General features: G+C 36.9%; 2 protein-coding genes across 3 annotated transcripts in view; one reads left to right on the top strand and one right to left on the bottom strand.

Moving 5' to 3' along the window:
- The window catches only part of spata1 (spermatogenesis associated 1), a 39,446-nt gene extending 35,359 nt beyond the window's left edge, over positions 1-4,087 (top strand). For both annotated transcript variants that reach the window (XM_028811540.2, XM_028811541.2), the window contains exon 12: positions 3,613-4,087. In XM_028811540.2, the coding sequence (XP_028667373.1) occupies positions 3,613-3,726 (114 nt within the window). In that variant the 3' untranslated portion in view covers positions 3,727-4,087. The remainder of the gene's footprint in view (positions 1-3,612) is intronic.
- Positions 4,088-4,293: 206 nt separating this feature from the next.
- Positions 4,294-18,845, bottom strand: ctbs (chitobiase, di-N-acetyl-). Its single transcript, XM_028811542.2, has 7 exons — positions 18,634-18,845; positions 17,078-17,216; positions 16,479-16,687; positions 16,221-16,392; positions 11,087-11,184; positions 7,362-7,523; positions 4,294-4,693 (listed from the first exon to the last, which is right to left on the bottom strand). Exons 1-7 carry the CDS (start codon positions 18,742-18,744, stop codon positions 4,487-4,489), a joined length of 1,098 nt encoding a protein of 365 aa, XP_028667375.1. The 5' UTR covers positions 18,745-18,845; the 3' UTR covers positions 4,294-4,486.
- Between the last annotated feature and the right edge of the window lie 1,214 nt (positions 18,846-20,059).

Below are 20,059 nucleotides of genomic sequence, written 5' to 3'. Positions count from 1 at the left end.
TGACAGAGCTTGAGAGGACCTGCAGAGCAGAATTTCAGAAAATCCCCAAATCCAGGTGTGAAAAGCTAGATGTGTCATACCCAAGAAGACTTCAGGCTGGAATAGCTGCCAAAGGTCCTTCAACAAAGTATTGAGTGAAGTGCCTAAGTATTTGTGTCAATGCGATACTTCAGTTTTGTATTTTTAATACATTTGGAAAAAGTGCTAAATTCATGTTTTCATTTTGGGGTATGGAGTGGTATTTGATGAGAGGGAAATATAATTTGAATGATTTTAGCAAGGCTACAACATTCAAAATATGAAAAAGTGAAGGTCTGAATCCTTTCTGAAGGCACTGTATCGGAATATGTATCTTACTCAAAATCCCCAAAGAAGTTGATTGATGTTTACAGATGAGGTAAATAATAAAACTCCACTATGTTTCCTTTATTTGCTTGAGATGATGCTTACCAGCAATTAAATACATCACAATGCCAGGTAACTAACTCGGCAGGAACCTAAGAAGAAGTCAAAATCACACCTCAGTGAACAATGGGGGGATTATGGTGTAGTATAGAAACCTCTGTCCGTCCATTATTAATTTAGCAGTTACTTATATCCACCACATAATATTTTGTGAAATATTTTATAAACTTACATAAGGATTAAAGAGCCAGTGATAGAATGTGATTTTACTTTTAAGCATGCCTGTGAAACTGCATTGGCTTTGAAAATAGCTTCAAGGACTATACTTATATTTTCTGAAAAAATTTTTTAATCAAAAGTATGTAAAGCTGAAAAAGATATCACACCAGCAATAAGAAACTGAAAATTAAACACCGTGTATCTTTGTGTAGTAGTAATTTGTGTGAAAAAAAAAGCTTCATTTTTATTTGCATATGCAGATTGCTTGATGTGACATATTACTAAGTTAAGGTGTGCCCACTGGACCCATCACAGCTTCTGATATTCATTTATTCCTTAATACTGTGGGGGAAAACAATTCTAGACCTGTTTAATAAGAATAGTCATCAGCTCTTCTAGTGTTGCATTTAAATATATTGTATTTGTGCATGCAGTAGTTTCAAGTTGCATTTGAAATGTTACAGTTGCAGTGGTAGATATGCAAGTTTTCCGTACAAAGTCAAGCAAAGTAGAGGCGATTTTGGTCTAAATTACAGGATGCACAACTTGCATGTGCAAAAACAGAAAAAAAATATGGAAAGAGAGGACATATGATAGTAAAATGAAAACAAAAATTATTTATGGACAGCTTCCTTCACAGTTTTACATGGTATAAATAACAATCTCCAACTGTACAGTCCTGGGGAGCCAGAGACAATTCCTGCAGTGCTAGGTGCAAGGCAGAAAACATTGAAGAGCTCACTCACACATACAGAGGCAGTTTGGAATTCCATTTAATTTGACCTGCTCATCTTTGAGGATGTGGAAAGGAAACCCACAAAGACTATGTCTTACTTATTTTATGCATTGTCTTTGAAGGAGGGTAAAATCAAGTGACACACGATAAAATAATTGTTATTCACTATAAATTACATCAATGTTTAAGCAATGCAAAAATATAAATAAATGTGTAATGTGCCTTATAGAAAATTAAGTGTAGAGTAACTAACAAAACGAATAACTATGGTGTGTGTAATGTGGTGGAAATATAAAATATGAATTATTTTGGTTTTTTTTCTTACCTGTTAGGTACAACATACAGTACCATTCAAACGTTTGCGGTCACTAAGAAATGTTCATGTTTTTGATAGAAATTGAAACCTTTTTATATATCTTAACAACTCTTTATTTAAGGTTTATATTCTTCTTAATTATTTATGTCTTATGTAAGTGTGCATTTTTTAAATGTTAATTAAAATATTGCATAAATATCTAATTTTAAATTGTTTTTCTTTCCAAACAATTACTTCTTTGACATGTTGTAAGGCACTCTGAGCTATATCGTTTATATGAAAATATGCCATACAAGTATTGTTTTATTATCAAGATACAATTGAATTGATTTAAAAATATAGCCAATGCATTACTAGTATTTATAATAGCTATTACTGTTTGAAATGACTGATTTTTAATTCATTACTAATATTTGGCTGCACTACACACTCTGATGTCCTTCTCCTCTTATGCAGTTGTCCATCTGGGCTTTCCCCTTCTCTTCCTACCCTGGTTAGATGCAGTTCACCCTTTTCTCTTAATAGACATCTTTATATGAAACTCTCCTTTCATTTTGCAAAAAAAATAAATAAAAAAAGAGACATGTTTCTTAAGAAAGCGGTCTCATTTTGGCCATTTTTGAATCCAGAACTTAACTTCAGAAATGCAAGTGCCTTGCAAATTAAGTGAACAAAGTAACAGGTTTCAGCGGTGCTACTGCAATTACAAAGGTTTGTCTAATAACCGATTAGCATGTAAACATATCTAATTAAGGATAAGATAATGGAGTTTACCATCAGGACACTGAAGGAATTGCTGCTAAAAATTGGGCTTTGCAGCCATATGTGAATAATACATTAAAAACCAGTCATTTCAGACAGTAATAGCCATTATAAATACTGCTAATAGCTTGATATATATTTAAATCAATTTAATGGCATGTTGATGTTAAAAGGTATCAGTTTCTATCAAAAACATGGAACTTTCTGGGTGACCCCAAACTTTTGAACAGTAGTGTAATTCCTCAATATGAACGTTTTCTGTTCTGATGCTTAATGGCAAACATTACTGTATTCATCTGATGAGTTTTAAGTTAACAGGTGATATGTTTCCTTAGCTGTCACATAATGAGCTGTCCAACTAGTCTTAGCTGATCCATTGCAATTACTTTCTCCGTCAGTCCTTTTCCGTCCGAGTTTGCAGTGCAGTACACTGTGATTAATGAAAGTCATGAGCTAACAATGTGTAATATGTGGGATGAAGCCTGTCACTTTCTGCTAGTGAGTACAGAGCCAAGATGGAGTGTATGGTTTGCATTAGCCCCGTAATTAATTTATGTTTTGTCAAACCCAATTAGTCTGAAGCAGGGTGGCAGGGGAAGCAGCAGAAGCCGACAGCATGGAGCAGAAGGCAGGAACAGAGCCTGCCCAGGGCATCAATCCATCACCAGGACACACGCATGTACACAAATCAGTCACTCATGCTAGACCATTTGGAGTTAAGAGTTGATGCTGCTGGAATGAATAGTGGAATACCCAGAGAAAAAAACTCACACAGACAAAGGAAGATTCTGAAAACACAAACTTTTCTTGGTGTGGGATTTCAGCTGAAAACTCTGGAGCTATGAAATAGTACCTCTAACAACTGAGCTTCTTTTAAAAAATATGCATTGTTTGTTTCATTGCCCAAATTAATTGTTTCGTTCATTTCAATTGTTTTAAATATTTGCATACATTTTTAAACACTCATAAAATTTAATTGATTTGGTCAGGTTATAAAGCGGGTGAGTAAACTGTCAATCCTACTGCTGTGTTGTAGCCACTAGACTAAACTATTTGCAAAGGACTTCATAAATACAGAAATATAAATATTAAAGTAATGTATTTATAAAATATTGTATTTTCTAACTATTTAAAATTTTTATATAACTAATGGTGATGTACCTTTTTCCTGTAGCTCAGGAAGCAAGCCTCTGTGGAAATAAGAGCTCTCAGAGCTGAACTGACACAAAAGAAAACCCAGGGTTCCTTAACCAATCTGAATGAATGGAGAGCACCTCAGACTTTTTAAAATGTGTCACAGGCTGTCTTCAGAAGACTCGGCAGGAACATAGATTTTCAAGCATGATACAATAAGAAAGCATGGTCAACTACAAATTGCCAAACTAATTTTTTTTTAAATATTAATGTTGCTACTAAAGTATATTAAGAATAATGCATTATGTATAAGGATTTGTTCATGTGAGAATTTTAAAATCAATGTTATTGCATAAAATATTTTTTTCATGTTTATTTTCTACGTACAGACTATATAAAGTTCACAAATATGTTTATATAATTTCTAGTAACTACAGAAGAAGAAACGTTTTTTTGTAAAACAAAAAAAAATACTGAACAGTTTTCTTAGAGTAGAGAATGTGCAAAATACATTATTTGCAGACTTAAGAATTCAGTGATTTGGAAAATACAATTCTGAAAATTTATAAAAATCACATTAATTAATACATTAAAAATATATTGGTTAGAATGCAAAGTGTATTTACTGTTTAGAAAACTACCACGCAGGAAAATAAAATGGTGGATGTAGTTAATAATTTTAATCATCTGTCCAAAAGACCAAAACTTACATCATAAAATGTATTAGTTACATTGGTCAGTGTTATTTTTCCATTATCATCATGTAAAGAACAAATTTATTATACTTATGACAAATGAAGACATCAGAAATCAAGGAATTAATTTCTTGAAAAAGCACCAGACCATTCTGCTTTAGAAAAGTCGTTGTCATTGTTCGCTTCAAATAATCATTTAATATTGAGAAAGCAGCTCCTTTAGGGCACTAATGGTATCTCCTGAGGTATAAGAGCCTTCCACATGTCTGTGGACTGCTGCCGTGCTACTGTATCATTACTGTAGTCTAGAAGATTGCCGTTCCACATTCCAATACCTCGCAGTCCGCGATCTTTTATATAGCGCGCCTTCAAAGAAATGCTGTGTGGGTCATCATACCATACCTGATGAATGTTCCCCTTTATGTCCTGAGAACAGAAAATCACAGCAAACAAGAAAAATAACATGTAAGAAAAATAACATGTACAGTCCTGTGCAAAATTCTTAGGCACTTTAGACAGTCTCCTAAAGTATTTGTCATATACGGGTATCTTATGTGCTCTGGATTAGTGTGTCAGTAAAGAAAAGCGCATTTTTGAGTTCCAAACATTCCATTTGCAAGAAGTGAAGCAAAACAAGATAAAAAAACATGGTATCTTTGTAGGCATACAGCCCAGTGCCTGATTAAGCAAATACAGTACAAGAAACATAATGTGTAGGGTAAACCAAAGTGATTCAGGAAAACAAAAACAACTGTGTGTAGGGAGAAACAACTGGGACAACCATACTGAAAAGGTGAAGTCACTGGGGATGTGGTGGTTTAACCTGCAAATCTTAACACTAATGCAAAATTGAGCATAGCAACAAGACACAAGGTGGTCATCCAGCATCATCGAGGTCTCTCCAAAGCAGAAATATCATAGCAAAACAACTGTTTCCGAATGTGCTGCCCGAGCTCTTCCTCAGAAGCACAAACAAATGAGGAATGGAAGGTTGAGGACTTGAAAACTTTAGTGCAGCAAACAAGAAATACACCAAGCGTACTTCCCATTGAAATAAGAAGGCTTCTCTGCAGTGGAACTGAGGCAAGTTTTACAACAAGCTTGAAACAACAAACCACTGAAGTTCCTTCTGAAACAGTGTGTGACAGAAACGAAGAGAATGGCTGTTGTTTTTCTGGCTAAGGGTGTACACACCAAATATTGAGATCATTTATGAAATTTTGGGCTTACTGCACTTTCTAGGACATTTACTGATGAATAATCACTATTTATGACATTATTTTTAAAGCATTCCTGCACTGCAGAATGTTTTCAAAAGTGCCTCAGACTTTTGCACAGGACTGTATGTACATGGAAGGCTAACATAAACATAGATGACCATTTTTTAGAACTCTAAACTGACTAGAAATGTTTTACTGTAATATATTACTGAATAGTTGAATTCATTATTTTAGAAAATATAATGGAATGGTATACATTTATATTATACACATTTTAGTAAATAATACCTTAGCATTAATATATTTATAAAGTAATGTGCATGTACAGGAAAAAATATGACTTGGTGTGAGTGTTACAATAATACATATGTTTCCATCCCTGAATTTTTCTAGCAATTAACAGCAGAACCGGCCTAATGGTAAGCATGCTAAGGTGTCGGGGACTCTAAAGTGACTCCATCGGAGTTAATATGGTGGTGCGAGTTACCTTTGTGTGAGCTGGCACTCCATCCAGTCTTCAGCAAGCATGTCTCGGAATAAGTAGTTTGAATACTAAATGTGCTAGCACACCCCAAAATTAAAAGCCTACAGACTAATGTGTCTTCTCCCCCTCTTTATAAATTTTCATTCTTTTTGTAAAACTGCTTTTTCAATTCATGGTCAAGGAAAGATTGAAGCCACAATTGGAGAAAAGCAGAAACCAAGCCTGGATGAGACAGCAGTTCATCAAAGGTTTTCAATCTCACAACTGAAAAAAACTATCACACTCCAGTGACCACCCTCCAACTAGTTAATGCAAAACTATTACACAAATATTAATTGTTTAGCACATGTACAGTATGAACCCTATGTATTTTTTTTATAAGTATACAACAAAATTGAAATTTGAAAATTGTTTTCGTTGATATTTAACAGTTTGGCCAAGTTGATGCTCATGAATTCCCACTAAAACAACATCTGTTGCATTTGTGAGGGATATATAAATATATCAAAATCTCTGTCTGTACACAATACATAGCAACAATCCAATCAAAACCTTATTTTGTAAAGGACATTGAGAAATGCCAGCCAATAACAAAGGCAATATGTAAAGAGTAAATAAAAAAGTGAACAGTAGTAGCTTTGTTTCTCAATTTCTAACTTGCAGGAAGACTTGCAACAAGGAATTATCCTGCTCTGAAAAACACACAAACCTAGAGCTGCATTAAGTGTTATAATTGTACTACTTTGTAATTCTATTAGAAAAAAATCCTTATATGCAACAAAACAGGTTAAATTAACTGCAGCTAGCATATAATAGCTGAGTGAAGTGTAACTGTTTTCATAAAAGCTAAACTTTAAACATCCATCCATCCATCCATTTTCCAACCCGCTGAATCCAAACACAGGGTCACGGGGGTCTGCTGGATCCAATCCCAGCCAACACAGTGCAGGAACCAATCCTGGGCAGGGTGCCAACCCACCGCAGGACACACACAAACACACGCACACACCAAGCACACACTAGGGCCAATTTAGAATCGCCAATCCACCTAACCTGCATGTCTTTGGACTGTGGGAGGAAACCGGAGCGCCCGGAGGAAACCCACGCAGACACAGGGAGAACATGCAAACTCCACACAGGGAGGACCCGGGAAGTGAACCCAGGTCCCCAGGTCTCCCAGCTGCGAGGCAGCAGCGCTACCCACTGCGCCGCCCAACTTTAAACATGTAGTACGTATTTAACTGCACCAAACAAAGTGGGCAAGACTGGTGTTTCCGTGACAGTGTTAACAGTACAAATCATGAAAACACATTTCCTCAGTTATTGATTTTATAGGCACACTGCCTAACTCTTATACTTTACTATTTAATCATTTCTTAAAACACTTTACCTTATAATTGTAGTAAGGTGCAAGCTGAACATCATCCCAAAGCCCACCTGACATAGAGCTGTTTATCTGCTTCATCATTGTCTTGTAAGGAATCTGCCTTCCTGCGGCATCACTGCATGGAGCACCTCTGAAAGGAACTTTGGCAATTGTGCACACATTTTTCTAGAGGACACAATTTAGTAAAGTTATTTCAGTTTTAAAGAAGAGATAAAGCATTAATGCAGACATTTGCCTACTATTAATTAAAATTAATGCCAAGGCCCTTGATATATGTCATGTTAATATACAGTATTCTAAATGTATAGTAAACACATATTCAGTAAATACTAATTGGTCATATTTGCTTACAGACACTTTTATCCAAAGTAACTTAAAAAAATTAAGCACATTAAAACCACCTGTCTAATATTGTGTAGGTTCTCCTTGTGCCACCAAAACAGCTCTGACCTGTTGAGGCATGGACTCCACAAGACCTCTGAAGGTGTCCTGTGGTAACTGGCACCAAGAGGTTAACAACAGTTCCTTTGAGTCCTGTAAGTAGCAAGGTGGGGGCCTCCACGGATCGGACTTCTTTTTCCAGTACATCTCACAGATGCTTGATTGGAGTGCTTGATATGAGGAATTTGGAGGCCAAGTCAACATCTTGAACTCTTTGTCATGTTCATTAAACTATTCCTGAACATTTTTTTTATTTTAAGCAGTTTGTGATACAGTAGCTCTTTTGTGAGATTTGACCAGAAGGGCTAGCCTTCACTCCCCATATGCATCAATGAGCCTTGGGCCCCCAAAACCCTGTTGTCAGTTCACAGGGTGTCCTTCCTTCAACCACCTTTGGTAGGTACTAACCACTGGATACCAGGAATGCCATAAGAACTGCCATTGGGATGATGAGACTTTTACTGTGCAAAGTTCAGCTCCTGAGTATGACATTTATTTATTCATTTACAAAAAAGGAGTTAAAATGGAGTATTTCAACAACAACGTGAATAATGTATCAAGTGATACATTAGGGTTAATACCAATGAGGCACCACTCAAGTCGTGTTTAAAGATGGAAGGTATTTGCAGAAATACAATTGATGTTTTCATAGTGGATAATAGGGACCCGTCTACCACTGGTGGCAGTGTAAAAACAGACGGGAGGTGAGCATGGCGCCTTGAAATAACACAGTTTAAGAAACAGACTTTAGGGGAATGTGATTGAAAGAGGAACCATCGTGCAAGAGAGGCTGAAACATGAGGATACAAAGGAAAGATGGAGGAGGAATACTGAGGGTGACATAGGGCAAGACATATGAAATATTTTAAAATACATTCTATTATCTGTCTTTGACAGGTAAGCATAGTTATTAATGGACACACTACCACACGTTATAGGTAACATCAGATAATATACAGTAAACATGAAACACTTTGTGCAGCCTTCAGCACGTGTTGCTGTTGAACATCCCTATAACCAGAGGATAAATTGCCCCTGACTGTAGTGCTGCAAGTGACAATGGTCCTATACTATTTTGCATTATTAGGTGTACGTTTGTTTTTATTGGCCTACTGTAAGAAAACTGTTTTGTTCAAATCTCTGGTCTCTTCCTTAATGAATTTCTATGTATATCCTGGTTGCCTTTCATTTTCATAGGTCATTCAAAGCAGGACATAAAGGAGAATTCACATAAACTATAGTATGTTTCTATCACAATACTTCACATTAGGCATACTGTTCTTAAGATAATGTGTAGTGTTACGTCAAATACTTCAATAATGGACTTATCACTCCAAATAGTCAACTTCTACTCAACCTCTTTGGAAACATGTAAGGAAGACCAGAGAACCTAGCAAACACTCAAACAGACAAAGGAGAAGCTTTAGACATGGACAATGACTGGGATGGGATTCAAACCCAGGATGCTGGATCAGTGAGGCAGCAGCACTAACCAAGGTACCAATGTGCATGTAAAAACATGGCTGGGAAGAGCGCAAATGTGCTTTATTCCTACCACATGGAAGCTGGAAAGGTCAGAATAAAAATGAAACTACATTTCCTGAAAGAAACATGCATATGTAGCTCAACATCCATATTGTGTTTGTTAAAAGACATAATCATTTGTATAGTAAACTCGGTATATTTTTTTGTAATTGCAATTTGTCAAAATAACTTGATATGGAGTAATGTATGTATTTTATTAGAGAATGTGTAGAAACAATAGCTGATTGTGAATATTTCCCTTTTTTTCAACACATCCTAACAAAGCACTGCAGTGATGCCAGCATAATCATAGGTGAAATAGGTCACATCAATTGATAAAACATTGTGATTTTTTTCCTAAATATTTATCATCTTACAGTTCCTAAAAAAGGTACATTAGTAGTTCATAGGTAGTTGCTAACAAACCCTCATTTAAATACAGACAAAGGGGTAAAACAACGTATAATCCTTTATACAGATATGTGCAGTATGTATTGTTTAAGAAAAGCAACACATAACATCAGGTTGCGCTTGTCTCCTTAGTAGCTCAGTACATACTCCTCCTCGGACAGCCCACACATCAGCAAAAGCGACCTTGCTGCTGCTCAGTGGTAGACAAGCTGCTAGAAAAAGGGGAAAATGGACCAGGAAAAAGAAAAATATCATCTGAAACTACTAAAAAGCTATGAGAACCCAAAACAAGAAAAGATGTCGAACTGGGCTTTATGGTACTTAAGATAAGGGATTTTGTTATCTGCTAAATCTCCTTTTCTCTTCCAGGGTTCATTTAGAGGTTCTTCCCATGACACAGCCATGCCAGAGTTCCAGATATGTCCAAGACTATGGACAAAGACAAGAATGAGTTCTCCTGACTGCTGTCCCTTTCTGAGGTTCCATTGCTATGGGGCGAGTTGACTGTCCTGAATTCTTAAATGCCTTGTTTCATTGCAGCCACTTAATAAATTAAAGCCATGACTGTTGAATGCATTCTGAGAATGTAAACTCAAAATAATTAAGATTAAATCTATACTTATTTATTAATATAGCCTTTTAGCTATTTATTTTGAAATTTATATTGCAAAAGTGAAATACAAGTTAAATTTAATGGTCAGGTACACCAAAGAAAACTAACTCAAAGCATGAAATATTGCTTAATTCACATAAAAGGCAACAATATTTTTGGGTCTAATATGATTTGAAAATATTTTATAATTAAAATGTACTTCATAAGTTAATTAAAACATATACAGGTATATTATATTAAAAAGTAACCATTTTTTTTTTTTGTAATTTTGCACCACAGGAACTGAATTATCAGCACAGACCACAACTGAGACAACTTGCAAGAGCTGAGTATATACAGAAAACAGAAAATTCTTGTTTAAATCATAAGGAAAAGCAAAGAATATCTGGTACCCTATAAATTTAACTCACATATTATTAGCAGTATTTCTTATCTGTATAAAAAGATTTTAAAAATACATTAGGTAGATAGACAGAACTTTACCCTGTTTTTTATCTGACTTCACAGCCTGTACCACACTGAAGAGGAGCAGAGTTTCTGACTTAAAGTGTTTTTATTTCTTCTTTTCTTTCACTGGAAATTTTATGTGCTCATTTTATTTCATGTTGTACAAGTTTACTACATATGGTCACCTTGCCTTACGCTTAGATCTTTGCTAATGTCTGCGTTTTATACACAAGGGACTCTAGTTTTTAATGCAGTGTTTTCAGTAATAAACAAACATACACATTTTCTGTACCTGTGTCAGCTCCATGCATACATAGTCATATCCATACCAGGGTACACCCATAACAAGCTTCTTGGGATTTATTTTCATTTTCAAATAATCATCATAACCTAAAGAATTAAAAGAGGCATGTGAACAGGAAACACATGAGAAGGTAGATCCACTGAATTATTAATTGATTTCATTTAACGGGAAAATATAAAGTTAATACTTAATATACGCTAAGTTGCCACTTTATTAGATACATTTTCGCATTCCTACAAAAACCCTGTTTCCCCATACAGCCAATCAAGCAGCCACAACTAAGTATGTATGGTTTAAAGAAAAATTATTTAACTAAATGTCAGAACAGGTAAAATGTTTTGTCTAAATGACTTTCACTGTATCTGTAGGCCATATGAGAAGTTTTAAAATCTCAAAAAACAGCTGCCCTTTATAGAATTTAGAGAGAAGGGTGCAATAAACAAAAAGCATCCAGTGAGCTGCAGTTCTATCAGCAAAAGCACCGGGTTATTAAGAAGGGTCAGATGAGACTGGCTAGACTTGTCCAAGCTACCATAAAGAGCAGTAATACACAATTAACATCTCTTTGTGTCAGTGGTGCACAAAATGCATCTCTGAATGCACAACATGTCAGACCTTGAAGCATATGGGAAACAATAACAACAGCTTCCTACAAAGAATATTAGGAATGGCAAAAGACAATTAGACAAATATTAAGGAAAAGTTGTAAGATGAGCCACAAAGATTCTTTCAGTATGTTTAGTAGTTGAAGAACAGTCAAGAATAATGTGACATGCATTAGAAATGGTAAGAATGAAGTTATAGTGACAATAATATAGTGAATGGTCAAAGTTTGAATTTTTCTGAAATTTTCAAGTGAGAAGTTGATAAACTCCAAAGAATTACAGGGATTGACAGCGAGTTACCTTAATAATTTGGAAATAAAGGCTGAAATCTAACAAATCTCCTGGTCCAGTTTATAACTAGAGTGCTTAAGGAGGAAAATGAGTACAAATATAAAACCTAGATACGTTTTTCAAAAATCACTGCACACTGGGAGAATCCTCAAGACTGGAAACTAGCCAATGTTATCTTCTAATATAAAAATTTTGATCAGGCTGATCTGAGTAATTGTATGCCAGTTTGCTTAACTTAAATCATAGGAAAATTCATAGAAGCGATTTCTAAGTAAAAGATCCAGCAGCACAAGGCCAGAACTGGTATATTCTTGAGCGTGCAAAATGGGTTTAGATAGAGGAGATTGTCTTTCACTAATATGCTAGAATTAAATGAAGAAGCAACAAAAGCATACGAATAACGAGATGCCTATAATAATATTTATATTGCATTTAAGAAAGCTTTTGATAAGGTATCACATGAGAGATTATTGATCAAACTAAACAAAGTGGGAATTCAAAGCACAGTGTGTAGATGGATGCAAAATTGGCTTACATATGTTGAAAGCAAAGGTTATGGTGAGAGGAACCTTAGGTGATTTTTGAAGTGCTATCACTCAAGGATCAATGCCCTTTTATTATAAATAAGTGATCATAATGAGTATATGAATAACAACTTGATTAAGCTGGAATTTGACAGTGATACTTGATGGTGAGCATGGTCTTCTAACCCTACAGAATGATTCCAGCATCTTGCTGAATCAATGCTTCAAAGAATTTGTGCTTCTGTGGAGGCAAATGTGAATCATTTCCAGAACTAGACAGATGTAGCACATAATGTTGCTACCGAGTGTATACTTGAGAAACATACAGTGCATCCGGAAAATATTCACAGCGCATCACTTTTTCCACATTTTGTTATGTTACAGCCTTATTCCAAAATGGATTAAATTCATTTTTTTCCTCAGAATTCTACACACAACATAATGACAACGTGAAAAAAGTTTACTTGAGGTTTTTGCAAATTTATTAAAAATAAAAAAATTGAGAAAGCACATGTACATAAGTATTCACAGCCTTTGCCATGAAGCTCAAAATTGAGCTCAGGTGCATCCTGTTTCCCCTGATCATCCTTGAGATGTTTCTGCAGCTTAACTGGAGTCCACCTGTGGTAAATTCAGTTGATTGGACATGATTTGGAATGGCACACACCTGTCTATATAAGGTCCCACAGTTGACAGTTCATGTCAGAGCACAAACCAAGCATGAAGTTAAAAGGAATTGTTTGTAGATCTCCAAGACAGGATTGTCTCGAGGCACAAATCTGGGGAAGGTTACAGAAAAAATTCTGCTGCTTTGAAGGTCCCAGTGAGCACAGTGGCCTCCATCATACGTAAGTGGAAGAAGTTCGAAACCACCAGGACTCTTCCTAGAGTTGGCCGGCCATCTAAACTGAGCGATCGGGAGAGAAAGGCCTTAGTCAGGGAGGTGACCAAGAACCCGATGGTCACTCTGTCAGAGCTCCAGAGGTCCTCTGTGGAGAGAGGAGAACCTTCCAGAAGGACAACCATCTCTGCAGCAATCCACCAATCAGGCCTGTATGGTAGAGTGGCCAGACGGAAGCCACTCCTTAGTAAAAGGCACATGGCAGCCCGCCTGCAGTTTGCCAAAAGGCACCTGAAGAAAATTCTCTGGTCTGATGAGACAAAGATTGAACTCTTTGGTGTGAATGCCAGGCGTTACGTTTGGAGGAAACCAGGCACCGCTCATCATCAGGCCAATACCATCCCTTCAGTGAAGCATGGTGGTGGCAGCATCATGCTGTGGGGATGTTTTTCAGCGGCAGGAACTGGGAGACTAGTCAGGATAAAGGGAAAGATGACTGCAGCAATGTACAGAGACATCCTGGATGAAAACCTGCTCCAAAGCGCTCTTGACCTCAGACTGGGGCGACTGTTCATCTTTCAGCAGGACAACGACCCTAAGTACATGGCCAAGATATCAAAGGAGTGGCTTCAGGACAACTCTGTGAATGTCCTTGAGTGGCACAGCCAGAGCCCAGACGTGAATCCGATTGAACATCTCTGGAGAGATCTTAAAATGGCTGTGCACCGACGCTTCCCATCCAACCTGATGGAGCTTGAGAGGTGCTGCAAAGAGGAATGGGCGAAACTGGCCAAGGATAGGTGTGCCAAGCTTGTGGCATCATATTCAAAAAGACTTGAGGCTGTAATTGCTGCCAAAGGTGCATCGACAAAGTATTGAGCAAAAAAGGCTGTGAATACTTATGTACATGTGTCTCAGTTTTTTAATTTTTAATAAATTTGCAAAAACCTCAAGTAAACTTTTTTCACGTTGTCATTATGGGGTGCTGTGTGTAGAATTCCGAGGAAAAAAATGGATTTAATCCATTTTGGAATAAGGCTGTAACATAACAAAAAGTATAAAAAGTGATGCACTGTGAATACTTTCCGGATGCACTGTACATGCATTTATACTCCAAAAGAGAATCAGCTAGGACTTTTTGTCTTTACAGTTTAGTAAAATTATATTTTTCAAATGCAATTAACCAATTTGTAGACAAGTGTTTACTTGTATTTGCCTACTTAGGCCTGTAAAAAATAGCGAACACTATTTTACTTTACCCCCATCATAGATAAAATAGTTATGAAAAAATGAAGGCACACAAGCCTTTATAGAGTGATTAATCAACTGTTATTTACATAAAACTGCACTCAAGTTACAGTTTTTTGTGTAGTAGTAGTAATGAAATCTAACTGATGATCAATCAACCTATGCCATGTGGTAAGATTTAAAAAAGAAGAAACTGCAGTGTCAATAATGTTAACAACCAATGCAGAGACTGTGATTAAACACATACCGTATTTTTCTCACCATAAGACGCACTTTTTTTTCCCCAAAACAAGGTTGGAAATGTCTGTGCATCTTATGGAGCGAATATTGAGTCACAGACCATGATATGTATTACCTGACAAAAATCAACATCCAGGGGTAGAGGGCAACAAAACTCACTGTTGCGTTACAGGCATTCCCTCTGTGCTTGAAGGAATGTTAGACTCATTGACTCGGCATCTAATCCTTGCGTGTACGTGAGTTGCAAAATGTAAACAAATGTAAACAATGGCAAGATGGCATCGACATCACACGAGGGAGCGAAGCGAGTGCAGAAAACAAATGTTTTGCGCATTATCACTGAGTCGGGCTTTTGTTGAGAGTGATCAGGAGATCGAAAAAGAGAGTGAGGAACTGGCATCAGCTGATCGGGACACCAGCCGATGCCGCCCCAGCTGAGCGCATTCGTGCACCTATGGCAAGGTTCGTGTGGGAGGAATACCTAGACATTGATCCGTGGGAGCCAAACTGGCTACCGGACTTCACAAGACAGTATGGCTTGCTGTTGGACTCGACAGATTACCAGCTACTGGACTACTTCAGGCTGTTCTTTCCTGAAGCTGCCTTTCAGCTACTGTCAGACGAGACAAACAGGTATGCAGAGCAATTTTTTGAATCGAGGGCTGTGCTTGCACCGCATTCTCATTTTTCAAACTGGAAATCCACAACAAAACATGAGATGAAGGGCTTTGTGGCATTACAAATATAGATGGGACTAGACTGGCGATATAACTTCAGGGAGCATTGGTCCAAAAGTGTTTTGTCCCCTGGTGGTTTTGGACAGGTTATGCCGCGTGATGATAGGTACGTGCTCCTGCAAAGTGATTGTGAGCAACTGAGCTTCATAAATTCTGACACTAGCGATGAGGAGTTCTTGGGGTTTCCATAAAACTAGAAGAGTGCTTGAACCTTAAAGTCTCTCCTTATTTGTTAATGACAGTGATGATGTTTCTTAATACCGCTGTTGAATTTACATGGTTGAAATATTATTCTGCTATATTTTATTAAACATATTAGTACACCATTTGGTTCAGAATATTTTTCTTCTTGTTTTCCTCCTCTAAACCTAGGTGCGTCTAATGGTCAGGTGCGTCTTATGGTGCAAAAAATACGGTAACTTAAAACTATGCAGGACAGGTAACTGAAGCATGCCCAGAATAAGGCTAAATCATATCAAAGAAAAATAGTGGCCAGAAATCTCTTCAGGCAAAAATGTTATCTTTTTTGGTCATTTTTGACAAAAGAGTCCTCTACAAAATACAAAATGCTTTTCATTTTATCAATTTACTTACTACAAATTAAATTTTTTGCCAAAAAAAAAACACATCACATACCCATCAAGGTCTGATTAACTGGAGCATTTGCCCTGGCAATACATTCATTCCAAATTTGGCTCTGCTCATCATAGGACATCACAAATACAAGGTCACAGGATTCTGCAATAGCAGCATAGTCATAACACCTGTTATCTATACAATTTGGAGACCAAGCAACATCAAAAGATACCTGTGGGGAAAAACACATCGAAAATAAATAATGTCCCCAAAAGTTACTAAAATTTAAGGAATCACAGATGAGGATATATCATTTACCTGTGACCCGGGGATCTCCCGATGAAAGGCTTCGGTAGTCTCCTTCACCAGTGCAGTTAAAGCCCAGTACTCTGGTGAAGTCTTGTTCACCTCCTGCTCTATATCAAGGTTAATTCCATCCATGAATTGTTTTTTTGCCAAAGTTACTTTGTTATTAATCCAAGCAGTCCTATTGGCTGGGTCAACAATATCCACAATGGGAACGTCACCTTCAAATGAATTTAAATTTAGCTAAATTTACTTATGGTACAACTATAAGAATAAGATTAAGCCAGTTTGGAAACACATAAAACAAAAAATATACTGATTAATGTATTCATTATTTACTTTTTCTTTACATACCGTATATTAAGTAATTGGTAAAGTTTAAATCAATACAATTAGCACAAAACATTTATAGTTGAAAAGAATAATAAATATATAAGATAGATAGATAGATAGATAGATAGATAGATAGATAGATAGATAGATAGATAGATAGATAGATAGATATTGGTGTTACATACTTATTATTTTTGATCACATTAATAAAAATGAATCACAAAAAGGTAAGAATAAACATTATAAATATTTCAGTTTAATGTGTAATTCAAAAGTACCTTTCAAAACTAACCGGACTCCTTTGGAATGAGCAAAGCACAAAAGCTCAGGGTCGTACTTTCCAAATGTAGCTATTGTTGTTACTTTTGACCAGTCATAAAACTGCCAGTCCTTTCCACCGACATCAAATACAAACAACTGCAACAAAAATGAACCAATAGTTAAACTCTATACATACTACCTGGACATTTTACTGTTTAGGTATTGGATAGCAAAGTAATTTATTTAAAAGATCAAATATTTTCTGACTCTACCATGTAGTGAAAAATTAGCCAAAAATAAAATATTTTGGCAAATTGATATTAGTTCCACTTTGTAACAACCCAAGAGTCATGATTATCTTCTGTTAAGAATGCATTAGAATTATTTAGGGGATACTGTCCACTGAGGAGAATAAATGAAAATAACCAATATTCAAGTACCTTTAGATTGTTTGATATTGTATTGTATTGATGTCACTATTCTGAGAAAACAAGCAAGTAGGACTTTCTTTGTACTATGAGCACAGGACAATAAACCTGAACTTGACCAATCAAATTTTCTATATCCACTTTTTCCATTATAGTGTTTGGAACACTCCAGTAAAGCTAGGATCCAACCCAAGATGAGATGCCAGTTCTTTACAGGGGTTGGGGAAGCTGCAGGAAAGTGGAATATCCAGAATGATTGGTGTAAATATTATGTTTCCTTGAACATGTAAGGCATCAGCAATTTCTATCACGCTATCGACACACCATATTAGTTTTGATCTTTAGTCTTAAAAAATGCATTGTAATTGTATCTGCCTTATGCATCACCTTGTAATGGTTCGAACTCTTAATCACACTATACAGCAAAAAGACTGATTGACAGAGGATAAGTTAGTATCACTTCATCTCAGTTCCAGGAACAAAAGTTTGGTTCTGATTTTCATACCATAACATGTGAGCATATAAAAGTGTATCCTGCAATGAAATAGCATCCAAAATACCTGCTCCTGCCTAACTGAACTTATCATTCTTCCTCTGTGTGAGTGAGCCCAGGGATTACTGGCACCCTTTCCTGTGCAGCTTCCTCACTTGCACTGTGTTGCCAGGATAAACTTTGGCCTTCATGACCACGAATTGCAATAAACTGGTTTGAGAATACATCTCTAATCAGATTGTGGTTAACCTTCCGTAATGGATTAAGTAAATACAATTAAAATGTGAGTTGTCAAAGGAAAAGTACACAGTAATTCCCACAAATCTGTGTTACCCATAATAGTATTTTGAAAAATAAAATGTTGCAGACAACCTTTTAACGTATCGAGGTTAACCACTCGTCAGATCTGGTAATGCAGCCATTCATATTTAACACACTGCGATTTACTGCAGTCTGCCAATGGCCAAACGGCACTCCACAGCGGCTCCATACACCGCACTCACTAACGAGGGTCCAAACAGTTTGTCAAGTTTCCTCATCTTAAATACGTAATGGATGTAATGAAGAAACAAGGCCCGTGGAAAGCTACGATAGAGAAAAAGGCCAAGTGTTTCGGGATGTTCAAGAGGGCAAATTAGGGAAGCAACTGCACCTCGAAGTCCTTCTCGTCTGCGATCGGCTCGCACAGCGACGGGTCCTCACATGGGCAGGGGTCACAAAACACGAGAGGCACCACCACAAGAAGCGCAAACAACAGCTTCATCTTTGTCGCTCGTAATCAAAAGACACAAAACGAAAGTGGACTTTTCAACTTCCCTGTAGCGTAAACGCCTGTCAGCTGTGCGGCGCGCGTTTCGTAACTGCTGCGCTGCGCGGGAGACAACAGGCGCCGGCGCCCGCGGGAGCGCGAAAAGCAAGCGCGCGCACTTGAGCTCACGTGCATCGTTGGAATAATAGTAGTGACAGAGTGATGTATTTTTTGTTTTTGGCAATATCAAGTAAGTGACATTCTATGCTAAAAATGAAATTGTTAATTTAATATTAATGAACAAACGTTAATATTAATTAATTTAATATTTTGAGTGAATTGTAGTAAAATTGATGCTGAAGACCACACAAATTGAGCTGGCAGGCCCACTTGGAATTTAACAAGATGCTTCCCTTGAAGTTGTAAAAAGATCAGGGGTGGCCTACAGAGTACAGTGAGATGTGAGTTCAAAGATCGTTAAAGACGGCTTGAACCCTCCTCAGTTGTCTACAGATCTGCAGAAAGGGGGTCAACTGTGAAAGATGATTATATTTATATGGCTAAAGTTGTGTGTTAATGTAAACTTGCGGTGTATTTATAATGCAATTTGTGGTCATATAGGAATAGATACAGTTTTATGGAAAATTAGTAACGATGAGGAGTACCATCAAGACCCTTTCTTTCCTGGCTGGCTGTGTAAGTCTACAGCCTGAAAACAAAGTTTCCCTTTCCAACTGCACAATTTAGTGTTTTTCTGCCCATTAAGACTTCTTTTCCATTAACACTAAAAACCAATCACAAGTTTAAGTGCAAGAAATGTTAGAAACAGATGTTTTTGTAATTATCCATATGGAATATACAGAGGATATTACAGTGCTGCCATTTGTTCTGTTACTCTCTTGCATTAGTTTTATTTTTTTTTAATATTTTTCAGGACTTTTTCTTAGCACTATATTAACAGATAGCTAGATAGATGCTTTATTAATCCCCAAGGGGAAATTCACATACTCCAGCAGCAGTATACTGATAAAGAACAATGTTAAATTAAAGAGTGGCGACAATGCAGGTATAACAGACAGACAATAACTTTGTATAATTTTAACGTTTACCCCCCCCCCCCCCCCCCCCCCCCCGGGTGGAATTGAAGAGTCGCATAGTGTGGGGGAGGAACAATCTCCTCAGTCTGTCAGTGGAGCAGGACAGTGACAGCAGTCTGTCGCTGAAGCTGCTCCTCTGTCTGGAGATGATACTGTTCAGTGGATGCAGTGGATTCTCCATTATTGACAGGAGCCTGCTCAGTGCCCGTCACTCTGCCACGGATGTGAAACTG

Source organism: Erpetoichthys calabaricus, chromosome 10 (assembly GCF_900747795.2).
Source record: "Erpetoichthys calabaricus chromosome 10, fErpCal1.3, whole genome shotgun sequence".
Lineage (NCBI taxonomy): Eukaryota > Metazoa > Chordata > Cladistia > Polypteriformes > Polypteridae > Erpetoichthys > Erpetoichthys calabaricus.
Note: the sequence above shows the minus strand (reverse complement) of the source record. Positions and strands in the feature narration are given on the sequence as shown.

Excerpts from the sequence above, each read along its gene's own strand:
- ctbs (XM_028811542.2), bottom strand. The coding sequence starts at position 18,744 with ATGAAGCTGTTGTTTGCGCTTCTTGTGGTGGTGCCTCTCGTGTTTTGT. Across the intron at positions 17,217-18,633 it reads CAGACGAGAAGGACTTCGAG|TTGTTTGTATTTGATGTCGG; the intron begins GTGCAGTTGCTT and ends TTTTTGTTGCAG. Across the intron at positions 4,694-7,361 it reads CACCTTACTACAATTATAAG|GACATAAAGGGGAACATTCA; the intron begins GTAAAGTGTTTT and ends TTCTGTTCTCAG.